The 22,929-nt window shown below is 38.7% G+C and overlaps 1 protein-coding gene across 4 annotated transcripts in view; it reads right to left on the bottom strand.

Moving 5' to 3' along the window:
• SCUBE1 (signal peptide, CUB domain and EGF like domain containing 1) overlaps window positions 1-22,929 on the bottom strand; it is a 218,104-nt gene that overhangs the window by 57,894 nt on the left and 137,281 nt on the right. For all 4 annotated transcript variants that reach the window (XM_055712142.1, XM_055712143.1, XM_055712144.1 and 1 more), the window contains one exon: window positions 19,212-19,328. In XM_055712142.1, the coding sequence (XP_055568117.1) occupies window positions 19,212-19,328 (117 nt within the window). The remainder of the gene's footprint in view (window positions 1-19,211; window positions 19,329-22,929) is intronic.

Here is a 22,929-nt window from a genome sequence, read left to right as displayed (position 1 = left end):
ACTTTTATTTGAAAAAGAAAAAAATGTACTTTTTTTTCTCAAGAGAAGAATAGGGCCAAAACCCAGTTATTTTTAAGGATGCTTACAGTGAAGAAGTGATATGACATAGAGCCTTGGTTGCCCACCTTGGGAAGTCAAAAGAAGATCTTTCAGAAAAGCGAGTGGAAAGTGATGCTTCCCATTGAAAAGCCTCTTGCTGCAAGAGCTTTGATATGCTGAGGTAACAGCTGACCATTTAAAAAGTAAATCTTGGAAAATCCGAGTCCAGGTGCCAAGAGAGCTAATATGAAGACAGCATGATGGTGGTGCATGAAGAGTGTATTTAAAAATTATTTGAATTTGGGATGACTTCTGTTGGATGTCATTCATTCATTTTTGAAAACATACGATTACTGACATGGGAGAGCAGTGTTGCTCTTACTACGTTTCATCATGTAAAATATAAACAGCAGCAAGAGAGGTGAGGAACTAAACTAGAAATCCTAATAGCTGAGAGGCAAATTCAGCTGTCTTTTCTAGACAGCACTTTGCCGCACTGACATTGACAGAAATATGCTCAGGAGGATGTACTACTCAAATAGGCAAAAAGAATGTATATTGTTATAAAGGTGTGCTTATGAGTTGCATTTGTGACAAAGAGAAAGCAAATTTGCTCTGAGACGCTCTGAACTAATACTACTGCTCATTACTTTTCTGTTTCTGCAAAGGAGTGGCTTTTGCATTCGGTCCTATTAAAAGCATGAGGGTAAAATGGTAGGTAGCAGCTGTGGTGGTGTTATGCCCCAAGCGCTTCGTACAAAGCCAGCTCAAATCTTTATGTCTTGGGTAACAAAGTTCTCAAAGTGATCTGAAACCAGGAGTTGTGTTTCTTGTTTGTGGTCCTTCAGTTCTGGTGATTAGGCTAGCAAGAACAGATAATGTCAGGCTCCCAACCTGATAAATCTGGTGAAGAACATGCTGAGGGTTGCTCTACATAACAGCATGAGACTGGAGGCAGCAATCCGTTTGGTTCCAGCTGTGATCACCAGCACAGGTCAAGATCAGCAGTGAAAACACAAGACTTCTTGGCCCAGTTCCTGCAGGCTGGCATTTCCATTTGTAGATGTGATTTCTCCCAGCTCCAGTCTGTGCAACTGGGACTGTGCTGCAGGTCTTATGATGGATTACGACAGTCCTCTCCTTTTGCTCAGCACAGGTGTACCTAACTATAGTTTAGCTTGCCCTGACAAAATCACTGGACGAATGGAATTGTGAGTTAAAATTACTAATATATTACGCATCATAAACACACAGAGTAGTCATCCATCATGAAGAAGTTATCTTTAACCCATTATAAGAACAACATGACCTTTGGGCTACTCTGCTGCCTGAGACTGCTTGAAGCAGAAATTACTTGCAGCCTGTCAAACACCATTCTGCAGTAAGGATTGATGTTTTAAATGATGGCCCCTGGATTTCACATGTTAAATTGCAAATTCCAGTCTCACTAACTTTCTTTTCAGGGTCTCTGAAGACCATAAAGGACAAAAATGAAACCCTCCTGGCCTCAGAGGACAGATTTGAAGCTGTTAATCATTGTAATTCCACTGACCATGCAGCATATCAGTTTTACACCAGCAATTCTTTGGAATAATTCTGAACCAGGATCTGGGTAAAACCTGGGAGAGTCCACAGGAAAAGAAAGTATTTATTCATTTCTTCTAGCTGGAAAACATGACGTGGCCTTTTGAAACCAGGACCATCAAAACAGAATAGAGGTCAAAACTGTTAGCTGCAAAAACATTCTAAATAACACAAACAGTGCCAATGTCTCTTCTTTCACTGTATTTCTTTCCATGGCCATAGCGCGACTGACAAGGCATGTAAAAATTATTTCACTCTATGGAGAGCACTGCGTTGCTGCATTTCACTTGGAAGAGAGCAGTATCCAACCGTATCATGTCTAACTGGTTCATAGAAATTGCACCAAGTCTATAGCCCCACTATTTTTCTTTCCACAGCTATAAATAATTCATGTTATGAGCTATGTGAAAATAAATGATTCCACTGTGTGAGAAGGTGAGGCCCCATTTATCTTTAAACTGACTGGTACCCCAACTTGTCAAGCGCCTGTTTGAACTTCACAGACAGTATGCACATCTGCCTATCACATAGGGAAAGAAAACACAGTGGAGACCCACCATGGTATCTCTACCAGCTTTGAAATTATTTAGTCAAATACCCCCAGACTATTATTGGGACTGTGCAGAGAAGTCATAAACCTGGTGTCTTCAAACATAATTCTCAAGTCGCTCCTTTTCAATTGATTCAATTTCTTCAGGTTGCAGAAGAATGGCTCAGACTTTCTACAGTGCTGTGCTCCCCCACAACCTCAGGAATCCAAAAGTATATGTAGAACCGTATTGCTCCATGGGTGGTTGTATGTAAAATGCCCTCACAATCGGTGTTCAGACAATGTGCTCGTCATTTCAGACTAGGAGGTCTGATGGGCTTTAAGTGCATGAACAATGAAATCCCAAAGGATTTCTCTTAATGCAGTGTCAATATTGTTAAATGATACCTTGCTCATACAAGCTGCTGATCTGCTACAAATACCAACTGATGTGACCAGCATAAATGAGACACATGCAGAGATGGAAAATACAGGCCAATGAAAAACCACAGAAGCATTAAAATTTACTAGTCCAACACGTCAGGTGAAGGTTTGACATAACAGGCAACTAAACACTCAAGCCTCCCATTAGCCCTGAAAATGGTTAATTCCACTCTCCCATGCAAGTAAAAAAAAACCAAAAGGAAACATACGGTTTGAACAAAGGTAGTTAGAACCTTCTTTAAAGTTGTAATATTTTGGGGGAGAGAGCAATCATAAGTTTTTTTATTTATGGAGATGGAACTAAGCAACACCATCACAAAAGCTGTGGACCTGTCTGGACCCAGAAACAAACCCTGGGGCTGTCCTGCTGCTCACAAATAGTGAAGTGCCACACCAGCTTCTGTGACTTGCTGTCATCTCTATGTGCGTTGTTAAATGTAAGTCCAGGCTCGTGGCAAATCCTGCAAGCAAAGGCCTGGCATCAAGACGGATGGTGTGGTGAAGTCAAGCACGATTACTCTCTGGACCTGCTTATGTGACCCTAGAGCCTTGTGCCATTGGCTAGTAAGTCACAGTTTTGGCACACAGACCCAAGCACTCTTTGAAAATGTCCTCTCTTTATAGTTATTTTGCAAAGCTCTCCATACTCTTTTTGACACTTAAAAGCTAATTTCAGAAGAATGGAAGGGGCAATAATTTTAGAAGAATGAAGGAGGAATAAATAAAATAAAATGTTTCTGAAATATGTGATTATCCTAAGTTTTCTGAGGACCTCAAAATATGAGGGAGGCAGTCAAATCATCTTTAAATAAAAGAACAGAAACTCAGATGCTTTGTGATAAGTTGCATAGCAACAATTTGACTGGAGGAAACAGCCAGGCTGTTATTTTTCTTTCCATGTCCTTGTGAAAATTAATGGGAATGACTGCTCCTGTTCCACTTGTACCTTTTTAAGCTTTGCTTAGCATAATTCATATTTGGATGGACCTGGTTCTGATCAGGGTGTGTGTGTGCGCCTATGTGTGCATGTGTGCATATGAACTCGCAAATCTGCTGCATACAAGCCAGAGAACAAATTAAAAAGTAGGGATTTTAGGCAACCTAGAACTTAACATTTCACGTAAGCTGCTTAAAGGCAACTGAAAGGGTAATCGACATGCAATCTTCACTCAGCTGTTGAACGATGATGGATATGGAGATTTCCAAAGCCTCACCACAGGCAGAAGTGGGGCTTCTCCTTTCAATGGCTGGACAAATATTTGAACTGATTGTGTCTGTCTAATCCTTTGCAGTTTTAAAATGCTACCTAGCTCCAGGAAAATAATACACTTTCAGATCAACCTAAAATAATTACAGAAACTTCATACCCTTCTTGCTTTTATTAATGACAACATGTTAGGATTAATAATGCTATTACCTGCATACAGTGAACATCAATATAGACATATTTTCTGCAAAGTGGGCTAGTCTGCTAGTTCTTCTTATTCCCTGCTTTCATAACTTTGCTTTGCTTTTCTTTCCTTCTCTTTTCTCATGCTTATACAAATCACCACTGTCCCCTAAACCTTGTAACTAGTGTTGCCTTGTTGACACAGCCATTGGTTCATGCAGACCACAAAGTACTTTAAAAAGCAGCCACAAAACTTTTTAACCCCATGTCAGAGGTGGGGAAATAGAGGCACAGAAAAACAAACTCACTCATCCACACTTGAATCCAAGCCCAGCGCACAACCCAACAGGATATCTTGCTTAGACAGTGTGTCAATCAGCGCAGGCGTGCACAAAGCACATGCTGTTCTATGTGTTGCTCTACATTACAAATATTATACAGAGCCACCAATACTCAGATTGCAATTATTTTAATATTTGCCTGCCACTTTGCAATAAAACTTGAAATACATCGAGTACCTCAGGGTTAACGTAGCAAAAGCTATCAGGCTACACTTGCAATGCTCTAAATAACATTTTCCACCGTGTCTTAAATAATGCATACGAGGGATATCTTATTAAGGTAAAAAGATAATTTAATACCCTCAGACTCATTGGATTCAGTGCCACTGTGAGAAAATCTAAATCAAAGCAGAACTTAGGTTCTACTGTTCCCTCCAGAAAACGTTGATCCAGCTGTTGTCTGGTAGTTTACAGGGAGTTCTAAATCCTAGTTCCAGTTTTACAATGTGTTTATCTAGCAGTTTGGGCAAGGTAACACTTCTTTGCTTTCCTTCTCTGTATGATGGGGTATTGGTACTTATCACTTGATATTTTCAGGACCAACACTTTACAATAGATTATTATAATTGAACAAAACATTATGAATTAAATTACTGTCAAAGATTTTGAGTCAAATTTACTATTGTTTTTAATTTTAATCTGGTCTTCTGAATGATTTGATACAGCAGGATGTTCCACACAAGTAGTGCTTTGCCATGGGAGATTTTGTGAGTATGTGCAGAACTGTATGGCTGTCTCCACTTTAGGAAGTGTTATCTGCTGTTCCACCACTCTACTGCATAGTTCATTGCCTTTAACATGCTTTCCATGATTCAGGGGCGAATCATTCTATTTATCCAGTGTTTTCTACTTCAGGATTTCAAAGGTCAGCAGCTTACCAGCTTCATTACATTAAACCTACACTTCTGCAGGAGAGATACATTTAATTAATTCTTCTTTAACGAATGTGAAACTGAGGCAGGCAGGGTAGTGTGTGACTTCCCTGCATCAGATAGCTAGAAAATGAAATAAGGCATATATTACAGCACCTCTAATTCGAGTTTTGCACATCAGTGACATCGTCATTTTCCTTCCCACAGTGCTTATTAACTGTAATGTATGATAAACATTACTGAACTGAAGTTCCACTAAGTAGCAAATGAAGGTTCTCTGTTTAATTAGCTTTATGGCTAGGTTGTGGGGCAAGGCATTTTCCTAATTAACAGAATTAAAACTAGAATGGGCAGACAGGAATGAGCGTAATTAAAATCTAATCTCCCTCACCCTGAAAAAAAGCAGCCCACAAAATACAGAGCTTTGTGTAAATGCTCTTAGAGCATGGAAAGGTTGAGGCAGGTTTCAACACATTTCCCTCATGTCACTTTCTCCATTTTCACCTGTTATCTTTGCAATTTCACGAAGAAACCTGTCTTCCAACACAGATGGCAATCTGTCACGTATGGATTTAGGTGTCAGCTATTCTCCTCCAGGACACATCCACTCTGACATTATCCACCAACCAATCAATAAAAGAGTCTGCCAGGCTGCCAAGAGATCAATCACCTTGTAAAACAAACATTATGTCCTATTATTTTCTTATTACAGTTAATTAGATTTATAAAACACAAAAAGCTTCAAAAGTGAAAAACGCAGAAATGCTGTCAGAATAGTTTAGGCCCTGATTCCTCATTTATGAAAAGGAAGGGATTTACTAAATCTAATGTGAAAGGAAAGGATTTTCATTTTAAATTTTTGCTGAACACTGAATTCTTTTTTAAACTTAAAAACATGTTAGTGCAATGCTACAAACCCAAACAGTGCAAGCTGTCTTGGGCTCCAGAATGTGGACTGGAGAATATAAAGAAATAGACGGATAGAGTCATTTACTGTCTAGGCTGAGCTAAATGCAAAAACTAACCCCTTCCCTGCCTCAAAAGCCATAGGAATCCCAAAAATAAAGTTAGTTTTGCTTCTACTGTAACATTTTTATCAATCAAAATGCTGGTTATAGAACACTGGACAGGGAGAAATAAGTGTGCAGTTAGGGCTCCCATCTGTACTTGGGGACAACAGGTAACATCCCTCTGTTTTACAAAGCACATGGAAAGTCCAGTACGTCAGACTCTGGGATACTCAGATGGTAACAATGACCACACAAGTACATGCAGACCTGGAGGCTGTGGTTAAAATGGTGGTACAGAATTGTGCAAATACTGGCTGGCTACTTATCTACCCTAATTATTCTCATTGCCACTATGACCGTAATAATTCTATGTTTAGTGTTTCTGCAGTTTATGCAGGAGAAGCTGAGATGGAAGAACTATATGGGTTGCTGAAGGTTACACACATCAGCAACAGTAAAGGAGCTAATTCAGTGTTTCTTAAGGTATAAATCAGACAAGACTGGGAAGCTGACAAGCCTGGGCATTTTCTCTATACTAGGTCTCACTAAAAAACAAGGCCTTGCTCTTACAGTATTCAACTTTTCCATGTAATCTCAATGAGGAACACAGAGGCAAGTGAGCAAGCTGTGCACTATTGGACCAAGACACAAGGATCCCTAGACATATCTTATTAAATCAATTTACCTTTACTCATAGTTGGTTTTATTTTTCCCCTTGGAATTATTATCTGCTCAAGAAAGCTATGTGCTTATTTCCAAGAATCTCAGTTTGCTTCTAAAAATTTTGTTTGATTTAATTAAATAAAATTAAAAAATAAATTTGGTATTAAGAACAGTTGAAGATGTGGATGCTCTCTCTAAAATCCCACAAAGAGTATGCTAGCTCTCCTATGATAAAGCTACTCCTGCTGAAAAGAACAGCTGAATACAATTAGCCCGTGATAATTCAAATGTCTCACAGCTGATAATGAATCAAAGAAATTTGGCTGGTGACCAACAAGTAACCCTCCAAAAGTTTTTGAAGACATCACTTCAACCAACCGGGGTCTGTTCTGTACCAGGAAAGACAAATACTTCACTGAGAGCAGGATCTAGCTATATAGAAAACAAGCTGTATTTTATGATGAAAAAAAGCAATAATAAAAGAATGAAAAAAATACTTCAAGTTTTGAATGTTGGTAGCTATGATCATGTGAGTTGTCAATTCCCAAATTACCGATAAGCACAGCACACTTTTACATAATAAACTGTGGCTGCTGATCCTCAGGGTGCTTTATATTGTTGAATAAATGGAAGCTCTTTTCAACAACTGAAATGCAAAATATGACCCTCCCAAGCATTAATTTAAAGGATTTAGCATTTTCAAAGGGGAGGTTCACAAAGGCAAATAACAACTGCAAGTTTCCAGGGAACAGGGATATTGCCTAGTCATGAAAAACCCCTAACTTAGTACATATGAATTTATTTTGTGGGGATAGATGGAACCCTTGGGAGGGAATGAAACTGAATGAGTTACATGGCAGCTGACCCAAGTCTGCAATATTTAACGGAAGATAATCTGTTATATTATATTTGTCTGTCATGAACAAGTCTACAGCAGAGGAATGAACTGTATGTCTTTAACTTAAAAAAAAAAAAAGGCAGCAATCCCCCTTCCCCCTCCCCAAATAGGGAAGGGACAGTGAAAGTTTCACACACCTTCTGGATCAGGTAAGTCTGCAGCAAGTTACAAGGCAGATGTTATCTACAGTTTTGTTTCTTGGATTCTGCTCTCCACCCTCTTCTTTTTTTTTGTCTTCCATTACATTTTGTTCTTTCTGATAAATTTCACCTGTGTTGGTATCTAAACTTTGCATTTTCTCTCATTTTTTTTTTGGATCTCATGGGTTTATAATTTCATTTTTCTTCACTATGGCCTGGAACTTCAATTCTTTCTTAGGAAGTCTAGATCAAATTATGCCTATATATTTAAAATTCACCATTCTGATGCCCCGTTGACATATGTACCCATTAGTCAGTGACCAATTGCTCATTTTTCTGATCCTGTCACGAGGCTTCTGACCACTTGCAGCCACCCACCACCAAGTTTTCTATCTTGTCCTCCTCCAAATCCCACACATCTTCTGCTGATGACCAGCATCCTTCTGTCTTTCCACCACCTCCACCACCTATAGTTTTACCACCAACTCTTCTGACCCTTCTCCTTTCTTTGTGCCTCCCTCTGCCGCTCAGTTAGATGCTCTGTCATCTTACCACATGCCGGATTTGCCTCTGCACCAACAACAGTCAACTCCCTCTTTTCTTTAAAAAACTAGGGAAAAAATTAGAATCCTAATTCTGAGTCACCTCCCAGTCTTAGCAAGCCTTCAAGCAGCTGTTTCCAGGGCAGCAGTGATGGGCCAGATGACTATGGCCCCCTCACTGGACATGGCACCGAGCTTCTACTGAACTGCTGCAGCTGCCTGCCAGATGCTGCTACTCTTTTCCTCACATTGGGTCGATCTTACTTGTTCTTTGTCTTGAGACTGGATAACATTGATGTAGTCACATAAAATGACTGTGGCCTCAGCAATAAGGCTATTGCAGACAGACCTTAATGCTTACTCCTCTCACTGACATTTAGGTAGATATTTTGAAAATGTTTTTGTAGCTACCTGGGAGCTCATGCTCTGGTCTGATTTCCTAGACTGATCTATCTCTTCTAAACTAAACAGCTTTTTTGATAAACTGAACTTGACCATTGCTCTTCCATCAGTTACTCAGTTTTTGTTCTCTCAGTCCTGATCTTTATGAGGTTTTCTTTGGACACAGACGATCTTGCATCTTGCTTAAGTCCTACCAAAAGAAAAACAACCTCAAATCTGCCTCTGTTATTTAATATTCCCTTTTGGCTTTAGTCTCCCATTTGTCACGCCTATCAAATAAAATTAGAAAATTTCCTTTGCGTCTTCTTCTTTCACCAGCTACAAGTCTACCTGTTATCTCTGCAGCACAGCCCATGCATATGGTTGATTCATATGTCAAACAATTCCCTGTAGAAGCATTTACTGGGTTGCACTGTAACACAATCCTCTGCTTTCCCAAAGAGGTTACAAAGGGTGTGTTCTCAGAAGCCTTGTCACTACTCAAGCACTAAACAGGACCACTGTTTTCATGACAGAAGTCCTAATTTTCCTCTTATGTAATGTTGGTTTTGTTACTTTTTTCTTTGGTTAGGCAGCTGCATCTATTGTTTCATATTGTTCCATAGTCCTAAATCACCCACTAACTGCATTTGGTTGCTGCTTTGGCACGAAAGCCTCTATTTTCTTAACCATATGGGTTTTGTCAGATGAGAAGGATTATTAGAAAGGGGAAGACACAAGGGAGATCCTGTGCTGCTCCTGTTGCTGCAACATCTACCCAGAAAATCTGCTGGTTTCCATAAACTGCTTGAACAGGCTGAGATTCACACTGTTCTGCCTTTACCAAGAAGCTATCTGCTTGCTTCCTGAAAATGGCATGCGTTCTCATGACGCTTTAACTATGCAGAAGCACTGGGAAATGGATAGAACTTGTTTGTCAGAAGTCAATTTAAAGACAATTCAGCTATTTTAATTGAACATTTAATTGCACATTTAATCTGTGCATCACATGTACAGAAAATGACTGGTTTTGTTCCTCCTAAAAGCACTAGCCTAGTTGCTGGAGGACCCACATTTCCATTACTATCATTCTTCACATCTGATGTTCATGAATTCATTTAGGTGCTGACTTCTGCAAGGCAAAGACACTCCTCTGTCCGTTCTCCATTCTGTGTCATACAATTTACGCATACAAAGATATAAGAGGGTTTTGTATTTGACTATTTTTTCTTGTTTTTAGGATAAAAGACAGAACTCAACCACAAGATTTGCATTTGCCTTGTGTTCAGCATGGAGAGGGAAAAAGTACTTTTTGTTTTGATTCATGGCTGTAGTGGCTTGTGATTATATCTGATCTCTTCTATTTTCTGACAGCTCTTTACTTAAATGTACACAGAAGCAAACTCAAATGTTGTTTATATTTGAGCATGCACTTACTTCTAGTTACAAACACTGGCAGGGTAAGTTGTTGTAGCTTGAAAGCAGACTCGTGTAAGGGGTCTGATGGAAGTAGAGTTGCTGTATAATGAATTACGAAAATGAGATCTTGCTTTGACCATTGGGAAGATTACTTTTGGTTTAAGTTTATGAGAAGCAGGGAGAAAGAATGGATCAAAATAAACCACTTCAGTAAACACTTAAGGGTTGTTAAAAGACAATGCATACTTTAATAACTAACTTCTAAAATTCTCACTCCTGACTCCAGGCAGTTTGTGAACCGGCTTTGACAAACAGGCTATGGCCTCCTATTGATAAAAATCAAAGAAGTCTGATTCCTCTGGAGTAGGACGTTTTTCTGAGGGAGTGATACAGAAGGTAGAAGGAAACCAGAAAGGGACTGGAACTTTGTCCTGCATTAACTTCTACATGTGAGCGGAGAACACAGGCCTCTTTGCACCACAGTATTAACATCCACTTTTTTCTTATATTTTCGTTCTATTGTTGAGATCAAGAAGAATCCCCTTATTCCTCACTGGTCTGACTCTGAAGGGAAGTGGAATGGAGCCCAGTACAGAGATGTTTTCAAGACAAGTAAAGTGGAAACCCCATAGGCTGGGATTAGACTATCTGTGTATGCTTGTGAGCATGTTACTGCAATAGGATGTAAGTTCAGAGGGTGCCAGCTGTTCCATGCTATTTCCCAGTGCACATATCTTTAAGCATCCTGGCTTTCCCTTAGTTACTTTTGACAGACTCTAAGCAACGAGTATACTATTGCTCTGGGATATCCCAGAGCAATCCAACCCAGATAGCCTTATTTATGCATAGCAAGTGAAGATAATCTACTTAATAGTTTAAATGAAAAGCTGCTCTCTGTAGTCGTCACTGTACCTTTGACCGAGAGAAAGGCTAAGGGACCATTTTCCATATGCTACTTTCCAAACCAAACTATGAATATAAGACACCATCAGCAGCATGTTAACAAGATTTAATGTGCTGTACACCAAATTACTCTGGCATCAAGCAGCAATAGTATGAAGCAGGTTTAAGAATAAACTGTTCTATTAACTACATAAATTATCTTAAAGATATGCCACAGAAGTAAATAACCATTTTGGGTGCTGCAATTATCAAGGGAAATGTAACCAGAAGAAAAGGGAATAAGACAAGTAAGTCTCTGCCCTTTCTGGCTTTGACAGACATCCTCTTCAAAAAATCCACTGCTGCTTGTAATCTTGTGACTGACATTTATGCTGACATTTGCTGGTACCACAGCACTCCAACTGCAGTGGAGTTGATTTGACTTCATTTTTCCACACCACTTGCATGTATGTTTTTTCCCTTTTTTTGAGAGGGTTATAGCTAATAGCTCATAATGCTTAAGTTCCTCAAACATGTTAAAAAAAAATCTTCAGGTTGCTAGAGAAAGGTGAGCTGGAAAAAACTCTTTTTGTATGTCCTAGGACCTGCTCTGGGTGCCAATACAATACTTATTGACACCATTGCCATGTAATGTAGAGCAGGCACCAATATTCCTTTCACTGTGTGGAGTATCACAGAAATCACACTAGAGGATACTGCTGATGGGAGATGCACAGAAAGTAGACTGGGGATCTCAGGTAGGAGTAGTCAGGCAGCTATGAACAGATTTGTCTCTACAAGGAACCTCTAGAAGTTTCAACTCTTGAGGAAATAATTTAAATTCCTTTTAATTTAAAATGCTGATGTATGTGAATGGACTCAACAGAGAACATAATTCCAACTTTATAGCACGGTATCTTAGTGATTCTAACGCAGTAAGCTCCTCAAAGTTATGCAGATAAATACCCAAATTCTATGGCCGTGCACCTTCAAATGGAAGTTACACACTTCAGCAGGGAACTTAGGTTACTTTTCAGCATGCTATTTTAGCAGTCTTCTCTAATGCTCCTTACACATACATGAAAAATTAATGTATAACTTCGGTAAAATGGTAAACAGAAACCTAAGAATTTTCTGTGACAATCTAACCTCAGAAAACTTTGTATTTGGGTGGCTACTTTCAAGGAGGTCTCTTTACAGCTAAGGAAGAAAACTAGAACAATGCCCCCCCCTCCAAAAAAACCCCAAACAAACAACTCAAAAAAAGTTATTTCACATGAATTCGTTTATGCTGGTCTTGCATTTGCCTCTTAGATGAGACAAATCTTAGTTCAGGAGACCTGCTCCAAACCTGATTTGATTCTAAAGGCATTAAGACACTTAAATGATGTGAAAAGTGTGGCCGTATGTGCCACTGAAGTTCTGTCTGCCTTGGTGTCAACTTCACTGATGCATGTATTTTACAGAGGTTACCTTGCACAGGTATATATTTTACTGTCAAACTTTTACTGGCATGTAAAAAAAAAAAGTCAAGTTGATCAGGCATATTACCCAACAAAACCTGAGTTCATCATAGGTAATTACTCCTACTGCTAAAACTCCCCCATTTAGGCAATCAGTAAAAAAAAGTACCATTCTGAAACTTATCTAACTGATCACAGTCAAAGAAAGGTAGTATCAGTACTCAAGCAAGCGAATAGTTGATGTACCAGATTAACAACTGCATCTTACTAATAATAAACAACAAAAATAACCTGCAACTCCTTCTGGCGTTCCTTTCTAAAAAAAAGAAAGAGGAAACATTTTCAGGTTCATATGAATTGATTGGGACTGACAAGATGCAATTCTAAAAGCTTTAGTCAATTTAATCCAATTTAGAGAAAAAACCCAGGACAAATTTTAAGTAATTTCGACAAATGGAATGATGGAGGAAATCATAACTGTTCACAGATATGCTGTAGCCAGGAAATGAAGCCAAATTGGCCAGCTAAACTGTTCATTGTGAGCTTTTCACTTAGTGTTAGTGTGTTCTGAATGAAAAGAGAGGAAAGCCTTCAACATCTGAGTCATATTCTCATACCAAACTGATGTCAAACATTAATTTTAAACAATTAATTTAATTAAACCTTTCAGTTCATATTTAACAAAACATGACATATTTTGCTTCATTGAAACTCATTCTGTAACAAACTCTTCACAGAAACAATTCCGTTTTCAAGATGTAATTAATTTTCAGGGTTTCACTTTTTTGTATCCAAAACCAATTTAAAATGCATTTTCTTGCTGTAATCGGCTGCAATTAAGAAAGATAAAAAAGAGCAATTACTATGTCAACCTAATAAAGCCAATGCAAAAACTCCCTTTTATTTCAATAAACTCTGATTCAGTCCTTTGACTGACATTTTTCATTGGTCTCTCTGTTTATGCTCTTCTTTTCTAGATTGCTTAATGATAAGGAAGATTACAGAGCTGAGTTCCTGGACAAACCATTCAACGCTAAGGCATTTCTGATGCTCCCACTGCAACACAGTCAAGTATTTAAGCATGTAAGTGCCACATTGCTGCATCTGAATGCAAAAGGATGGGGGCCTGTTTCAAGGAAGTAGGGAGCACACTACATTGCTGGGTAACCATGACAATGAGACAGCAGGAAGAAGAAATGTTTGCCTAAACAGCATCCAGTCACATAACCCCAGCGTAACACCGCTCTAGTTAAACAATGTGCCAGGGGCTAAGAAGGGCTTACTTAGTGTTGCACAGTAAAAATGCCCCATCTCTAGGTGGAGAGGTGCAGGGACCTTTCTGTCTCCTCAACACATGTCCATGAGATCACCTGGGTTTGGCAAAGATGTATTTGTGCACATGTATTAATGTTGCTGTATTTAGCCACAGCCGGTGGCAGATTACCAATGTAATATTACATTGCTACTAAACCCACTGACGTTCTAGTACAGCTGAGCACCTACCTTCCCAAAATCCCACTATCAAGCCTATGAAAATGATGCAAAGTAGAAAGTTAGCCAAACAAAAATAATATACATCTTGCTATTACAAAACATCTATGGGGCACGGCAAAGTTAGGTGGCACTTTATAGATGTTAATGTAAAAGCCATATTTGAGATGTGGCTTTTGCTCCACAACCCTTAGAAATCCAGTTCTGCTTCTCTTCTGCTTAAAAATTTTATTTGCTCTGCCTTTTGACTCGAGGAGTTCAGCAAGTGCTGCACCCTGCACAGTTCCCCTATGTCTATGTACAGTGCTGGGAAGCTGCATTATTCTGGGGCATAAGAGTTCCTCGGGGGCAGTTTCTTTGTTAAATCCCCGAGGCAGAGATGGAGCACATCAGACACACTGTCCTACATTTTACACCATGCCAGAAGCCTATGTCCCTTCCTCTTGCTCTGTTTCACTTCTTACAGAACCTAGAAAGAAAGCCTGAGTCTCACATGTCTTTTGCAGTCATTCCCAGTCCTTCTCTACTGTAAATCCTGGAAGAAGAATGCTCCCTAGCTCAGCTTGTCTCCCATCCTTCTGTAACTGCCCTCGGGCAGATGAGCCCTTTGTTGTTTGATCCAGTTTGGCAGCTGGATTTAAACAATCTGTGCTAAACCTAATCTACTCTGACTTCACTCTTCTTGAACCCCCAGTTTTTTGCAAATGAGTCTCCTGCTTTATCAGCTACATAAGTTGTATTTAATAGAATTAAAATGCTAAACTGATGATACTTCTCACTGAGGGCAGATTACCGCTGGATTCCTGAAAAGGGTACTCAGCAGGAAGGATGCACAGAAATCAACCAGCAAGGGAGCTAGGGACCACGGAACCCCTGATATGCACAATAGAGGGGATATTAAAAAGTGGGTAGGAGGCAATGAGCAATAAGCATCCTGGGCCAAAATGTCTTTTAAACCTCTGGCTCCCTTTCTGTCTGCATTAGCTGACTGACGTCTGTGGGCTGACTTGGTAGGCATTTAAGGAAATGAACTACACTGTTTTGTCATGTGTAGTACTATAATCAACAACATCAAATGAACTCAGCATCAAGCTGGGATCACCCAGTTACAATGGTAGGAGAAATTAAATAGCATTAATTGGAGGGAGAATATAGAATTCCTTCTGCCTGGGATGTGTCTCTTAGCTGACAAAAGCCTGCATGGCTTGGCTTATTAAGAGCCAAGTTGATAGGAAAGCTGAAGGGGGAAAAGGAGCATTCTCCATTGTGTGCCAACCCAGCTAAGGAAAGGCCGGAGTTTCAGATTAACTTTTAAAGAACAGCAAAAGATTAATGAATTTTTATCCCAGTCACCATTAACACATCTGAAGGTGCCTCTAACTAGACCACATACAGCACTTTTTTTCTTATTTCACTATGAGATCAGGTAAGTAATATATGTAAGGGAGAAAGTCAGAGACAGAAAAGATTTGTTTCAGCTTTCAGAAACCAAAACAACTTTCCACTACAGTAGTCTTCCTACTGGCTACACAGCTAACTGTACATATTCCATGTGAAAACCTTCTGCACAACACTTTTTTTCCTGTTTTATTAACATTTTATGTAAACTGGACTGCACTTTGCATTAACAAAAAGAGCTTGATTCTTTGAGGTACAATGAATGCTCATTTCCCACTGAGCCTGTGAAAGAGGTCAACATGCAAAACTGCTCAAGGTTGGTCCCTTGTATTACTTGGAAATTGCTTTCCTGCACCCTCCATTCTCTGATACATTAGGAAAAGGCTGGGAGGAATACCAGAGTATCAGCTGTGACTCAGTTCTGCACTCTGTGATTTGAATCCATTCCAGATTTTATGATAGAACTATAGCATATGAAATACGATATTGCAAACAAAGTGTAGAACAATCAGTTACATTTAAAAGGGTTTATTTGCCATCTTTTGGCAAATAAAGCATGTGTGCATATACTCTTTCTTAAAAAACTGCCCTTCCTTTTGTATATATACTTGCATTTTTTCTATACTAAACAGTTAATGAAATTCCAATTACTAAACAAAAACCTGTGAACACTGTGGACGGTAAACTCTTTTTCTCATTATATGTCTATCCAATGCCTAAAACAGACTAGTTCTGGTTTTTGAACAGAATCATCTAGGATTTTTTGCCATTTAGAATAATAGTATTTTTATTTAATTAATTAATTTTAAAATAAAAATGTTCTTTAATTTACCTGATTCCCTTGTAAAAAGTAAGGAAGAAAAGTGGAAGAGATTTCCATAAAATATCAGTATGGTAAAAGCACACAACTGAGGAAGTCACCTCCAGTGAGCTAGAATTACAGATTAATAGATTACACGATGTCCACCTGAGTACTCAAAAGTTCAGATGTTTCTTTGAGTCATAGTTAATCCTCTTGAATCTAAGCAACTACATAATTTCAAATAGTAGCTGCACTATGTAAAATGTCTTAAGAGAGGAAGATGCCAAAATGGACTGAAGAATCCTAGACTTCCCAATAAAAACATTCTTTTTGGTCAACATTATTTGCTAAATTCAACCTAAACATATTAATCATTTTGCTCAACTCACAGTTGCATTTTTCAGTTAATATATTAATTATCCCTCCAATTTCTCTCAGATTTTCTTATATGTCCCATCTCTCTCCTTTAATAGATAATGGCATGTCTTTCTTCCATATTTAGAAATAAAACCTCTCTTAAAATGACGCTTCCATGAAAAACCTCACTTGAAAACGTTGTGATGCTTGATGGACTTGAAAGCTCTGCCCAAGAAAGACAGGCTGTGACAGCTGCATGATCCCTGAAGATGCTTTAAAGGGCATCTGACAGATAATCCATTGCTCTTACCACACAGAGGTAATGTTACAGCTAGAGGGAAAAACAAACTGCATATAGGAGAATCTGCAGGCCAGTCAAATCAAGGAGAATGAGGAGGAAAAAAATCAAAGGAGAGAACCTGAGCTGATCAGTCTTTTCCTTTTTTTCCTATAGAACTCAGAGTAAGGAAGGTGCAACACTGAGTTTTCCACACCCCAGCCTTTTCCAGGCTTTACCTGTAAGAAAGAGGAGCCGAGAAGGCATCAATGTCACTCCAACAAAATGCTCACTTTTGCACTCAGCAAATGTCGATCTTAGAGAGCATTCTTGACTAAGGGCTGCCTGTGAAAGCTACAGAAGAAGCTTCACTTGTCAGTTTAAGTGCAGGATCCTTTGTGCACAGATTTAAATGGGAAGTTACTTCAGCTTCAGGGAAGCAGTAAATCTAGCCCAGAAATCTCACAGTGCAATACATTAGATAAATATTATTAATTACCATTACATTAAATGTAAAACATGTATTTTACCATTTTATGATGAAGAGTATTTCCTAAAATGTCAATAAAGGTTAAAAAGAAATGACCTGGTTGGTTTGTTAAGCCATGTGGATTAGTTTCCAGTTGCTGCTTACTTTAAGAAAGTAAGAAAGAATCTGCAGCATCATAAAAATCAGATTCTGTTTCTTATATTTTCTTCTCATAAAAAAGGGGGAAAGACGAAATGTGAAAGAGCTTAGAGCTAGAGTATTTGGTTTGAGGATCAGTTGAATATTTCATTTTGTCTGTAGCACTAATTATAGACTTGAGTATTATACAAATACTGTTTCATATTAGTTCTATGGCCAAATTTCTAAATTTAGACCGAATCTTTTTTTCGTGATGCAGTTTTAATAATAAACATTATGATCAAGTCTAGGTGTATGTTACAGTATTAAAATGCCTCTTTTTTAAGCACTCGGTGGAATCACTGTTACTGCTCTGCTATGGCTTAACTAGTCTGCCTGTAGAAATGAAGATTTATTTTTGTGTGGCTTAAACTAAAACGACTGATTTTTGATGTGTGCTCACCCTTAACTATTAACATTGTGTGCAATGGCAGTTTAAATGTTTTATTTTCAAATAAACAGGCAAATGGACTGTTATTTCTATAAATACTAACAGGATCATGCCCAAGCACTGGGATTTTTCAGCCTGGAGCAAGAGGAAACCACACATTTTCTGTTTATTTTTGTGGGTTTTACTATTTTAAGTAACATCAAGCCCTGGACTGAAGATATTCTGACATTTCTGGTTACTTTGAAGAAAAGAAGTCCCAATCGTTTCTTAGCAAGTTAGGTCAACTTATGCTCAGTCACTGAGTAGTAAGAAGTATTCTCTGTGACAACAATATATGCAATGGCCTCCTGGATGTTCATCACCATGTCTCTTGCAATGGAGCTCAAGAGAAATACATAGGAAGATGGGAAAATGGTTGATGGAAGGCCTGGTCCTACTAACTTGATTCCACATCTACTGATGCGCATAGTGCCGTTAAGTGTGATTCTGCCGGGATATTTGAGAACTGTCCCCGTCTCCTTAATGGAGAACAGATGTTGACAGTGATATCAGCTGCTCATTTCTGTTCTTTCTTCCCCTGACCTAAGTTTTAACACATTCATGAGGGAAAAATTGCCAAGGTTCTTGTGCTGCCTCTGCAACAGTAAAATCTGAGCGTCAGCTGTACGGTTTAGACCTGTGCACTAGTAGACATTGTTTTGGTTTTCCTTTGTAGCTGGCTACTTAATGTTTTGAAGGGTCAGAAATGGACAATTGTCTGGGTTGTTTTGAGCAATACCTCTGCATCCTTTGCTTGGCTTCACTTAGTAATAACCAGTTGATTATCTGCAGGTAACGAAGTGCCTGCTGAGAATTTTAACTTGCTTTTTGAATGGACAAATTCAGACACTATTAGATGACTGAAGTTTTACAAGGGTATCAGACTGTCCTGTGAAACTGAAGGCTTTCTGGGCCCAGAGTTGTTCCTCTAAACCTCTGGTCAGTTTGAAACAGTTTGACCTCTGTATCTCATTTCTTTGCAGTAATAAAACCCTCTAATAAATAGAGAGAAAAATGATTGAAGTAAGTAAATACAGAAAAATTAAGGAAGGAGAAGGCTAATGAACTCAACTGCAATCGGTAGGCCAGTATTACCTTAACTCAAAAGTATTGATTAAATAACTGAATATTTACATCTTGTACTGGAACCGCTGAAGGCAAATGATGCATTGCAAAGCAAACAGAAGCTGACCTTTGCACGTTTTCCCATCAGGCTGCAGGGTAAATCCAACTGGGCAACTGCATCGTACCCCTGTCGCGGTATCCTTGCAAGTCCGATCACAGCCTCCATTATTGACAGCACATGTTTCTGCAGAACGAAGGAGAAAAAGAGAGAGAGAGGGAGAAAGGAAGTGTAATGAAATGTTCTGGGGGAGGGGGGAGGCTCTTCGGGGCAATATTACAACATTATGAAAGCAATCTAAGTTTAAGCAAGCCAACTGAAGCAAGCTGTCAAGGTCATCAGGGCCCATGTACTGGTTTTGACTGGTAAATCATTTCCACAAGTCAGGACTTCTTTCTCCCCCCAAACTGGTGTTTTTATTTATTATATTTAGTTAGTGCTTTTGAACTGTTTTAGACAATAGGATGGGTTATTACATATGAAACAAGTTTAAAAAGAAAAAAAAGTGATTGCCTTTAAAAGCAGAACCAAACATTCAGTCTGTTTTGTATCAGTCAATGTCTAGCTGAGGCTTTTTAAGGCTCATGTTTTAAAATGATCTTGTAGGCATAATGAACTTTAAAAAGCAGTAGAAAGCAAAGCAGAGTGCTAGACTTGGAACTGAGAATTTAAAATCCTTAGTTAAGAAAGAGTTAATGGAAAATGAACTACATATATCACTTTGACAAGAATCTACATGCCCAATCTGTTCTTACTGAACTACAAGCAAAAGGCATCTGGGTTTTGTCCACTTAAAGCTTTTTGCAAATTGAAAGGAGTTTGGAGTGGGTGGGAGGGCATAATTGAGGTCACTGAACCCATTCCAAGCTGTGTCATTGAAATTTCCCAGTGCTTGTAGTATGTAGAAGGGTGGCTGGGCAAACACAGGCAAGAGAAAGCTGCAATACTTCTCAGCTTTTACAACAGTGGGCAATGACTATCAGGTACCACTACATTAAAAAAAAATAATCTTCAACTTCATTACAGAAAAAGCAAAAACCATTCTCTTGTTGCCATTATTTTCTGTTACTCATGTGCACACACACCCCCCCACACACACATACATACACACACACACCCACACACACATCCATAAAATAGATAAAAGGCAAGTGAAATGATTAACTTTGCTTTGATCCAGAGAATAGAGTGGATGTAAGTATGCCAATTTAGCATGTCAGTTTGAACTGTGCATTTATCTGAAAAGTATTTACTTCAGAGAGCAAGTTCTTTTAATTGTATCTTTTTCAGTTTCTCTGGCTTTGATTAAATTAAAATACTCCCCTACCCCCCAAGACTGCCATTATTCTACTCAGCTCACCTCATTCTGGCTTTCCCTAAAGAGGCTTTGTCATTACTTACTCAGATTTACAGACTCCTATTGCTGAATATTCACAGCCTGTGTCACAATTGTACCCTGTGGACAGGGTCTGACAATAAGCCATAGGACATGCTAATCGGGAATTGCCTTAGAACAGAACATTGATCAAAAATTATTTACACAGAACAGAAAAGGCTTTATCTTTCAATTGACTAGTACTAAAAGATTTTTATTTTAAAGTAGCCTCCGCTAATGCCCTCAAGGTGAACTCAGACTGGCCCTTTGGAGGGACTTCACTGCTTCAAAATAAGAGAAAATGGTGTAACTGGTTTTTTTTTTCATTTGCACTGGCACAGACCTTCACATCAGTTGTGGAATAAGCTGCTGGCGCTTATGAACAAACTGAAAGGAAGGGTTGGGGCACACATGCATTAACAACATGGGACAGAACTCTGCTCTCCATATACATTCACACATGCTCTACTAGATCGGTTTTAAATTTTTTATGCCATGTGTGCTATGTAATAACATCATATAGAAAAAGCAATTGGTATACAGATGGATTCGCACATAATTGCCAGCAAGCACAGCTAACAAATGGATCGACACATCTTCTGGAGCAGCTTTCTGAAAATGGAACTGAGTCTGCAACTCCTTATTTTCAGGTGGAGTTCTTGCTCACCTTAGATGTGACTTGCAAGATCTGAACATGATTGCTCCTGTAATATAGTTCTGATTTTCATCTGCTCCCCTGGGAAGGGCTATTTTATAGACTTAAGAGGCTGAAACTGCTACTTGAAGAATTTTTCGGTGAATGACAATGTTGGCATTTCCATTTGTATGTGAATGTGTGTCCATCCTCCAAGGCAAACATATCAAACAATTTTATGTTTCAGAGAAGGGGAAAATTTTTGGATCATTTAAAACTTTTTTACTTGGGTGCAGTTTAATGGTAGGATGATTTGCCAGGAGTAAAGAGTTAAGGTTAAAAAACAGGAAAAAAGGCTGAAGATGTGCGTTTGGCATGGCACTGCAAAGAGCCGTAAAACTTACTTTAGCAGATTAACTTTGGTGTATGAAGAGTCCTTTATTGCAGTTCATCAACACGAAATGAACATAAGCAGTAATATTTCTGCTTTCTGGATGACATCCAGTGAAAATGAATAGACACAACAATTTTTTTTTCCCATGGCATGGATGACTGGATCTATAGGGTAAGGGTCATTCAGTGAACAAGAGTTATTTCTATGTATAAATAGAGGGAATCAAGCCAGCTTTTCTTATTTTCACAGAGATTTAGCAAAACAAACCAAAAAGGATAAATAACCTTCAACTTTCCTGGTGACTCTGACTTTAATACATGATGAACTCTAACAGAATGAAGATCCAAGCGAGCAAGAGGACATCTGACAGTACTTCTAACATTTTTGGTAAATAGAAAGATGTATTGATGAAATTCCTTAAACTCAAGGTTGTGAGAAACATTGGTAAAAGGCAGCAAATGTGAATAGCATGATGTGGGAAAGAGGTATTATGAGCTATAGAATAACTGAGGCCTATATACAGCATAAACTGAAGTGTGTTACCAACTGTGTTTCTGTTAGAGATGACTTCAACTCACCCCTACCAAACTTTAGTATATATTTGAAATGCAAATACAAGTTTTATGTCTCAAATGAAGAGCAGAAGCAAATTACTTATTTCCAAGCTATCACACTGGAGAAGCTATACTTATATGGAAGGGAATGAACGGATGTTCAAAATTTGGATCAGATCTTCATGGTGATATTGAACCTACAGACCATTTTCCACTGTTTTTTTTCTCTGTGAAAGGCAACCTCAGCATATTTATTACTATCCAACCCCACCCCACCCTGAATTTTTGGAACATTTCTTATGGTATTTGTTCTGATGGGAGGAACAGAATAAGAACTGGAAGACACAAATAAAGCAGTGTCATGTAACTGACAATAAGATTCCTTCTGAATCACAATAAAGCTCATAATTTGAAACTATTAAGACTTTACTGTGAATTTAAAGTGATGTTTGCAGCCCTACTTACATCCTTATTGAACTCCCACCAGAAAACTCACGACAGGAACTGGGATCTAAAGAAAAGGACATCTATCTACTTAAGGCAGTCTGGGACAGCTTACATTCTGTTTTTCCAATGTAAGCTCCTAATTTTGGAACAATCTCTCATGTATCTGCTCCCTGGGCCTATAGAAAGGAAGTAACCAAAATCATTACCAACATGCTATACCTGCGGTTTACTCAATTAGGATATTCACTGTTTTAACAATACTCCATTGCACTATGGGTACACTATCCATTGCACTGCTTCTGGATATTAAAATACCTTATTAAAAAGCACAAGCTCGAGCTGGCGGTCTTTCAGCACTCTGTCAGGAACGTTGTCTGAGTTAC

The sequence above is a fragment of the Falco cherrug genome, chromosome 5, assembly GCF_023634085.1.
Source record: "Falco cherrug isolate bFalChe1 chromosome 5, bFalChe1.pri, whole genome shotgun sequence".
NCBI classification, from domain to species: domain Eukaryota; kingdom Metazoa; phylum Chordata; class Aves; order Falconiformes; family Falconidae; genus Falco; species Falco cherrug.
Note: the sequence above shows the minus strand (reverse complement) of the source record. Positions and strands in the feature narration are given on the sequence as shown.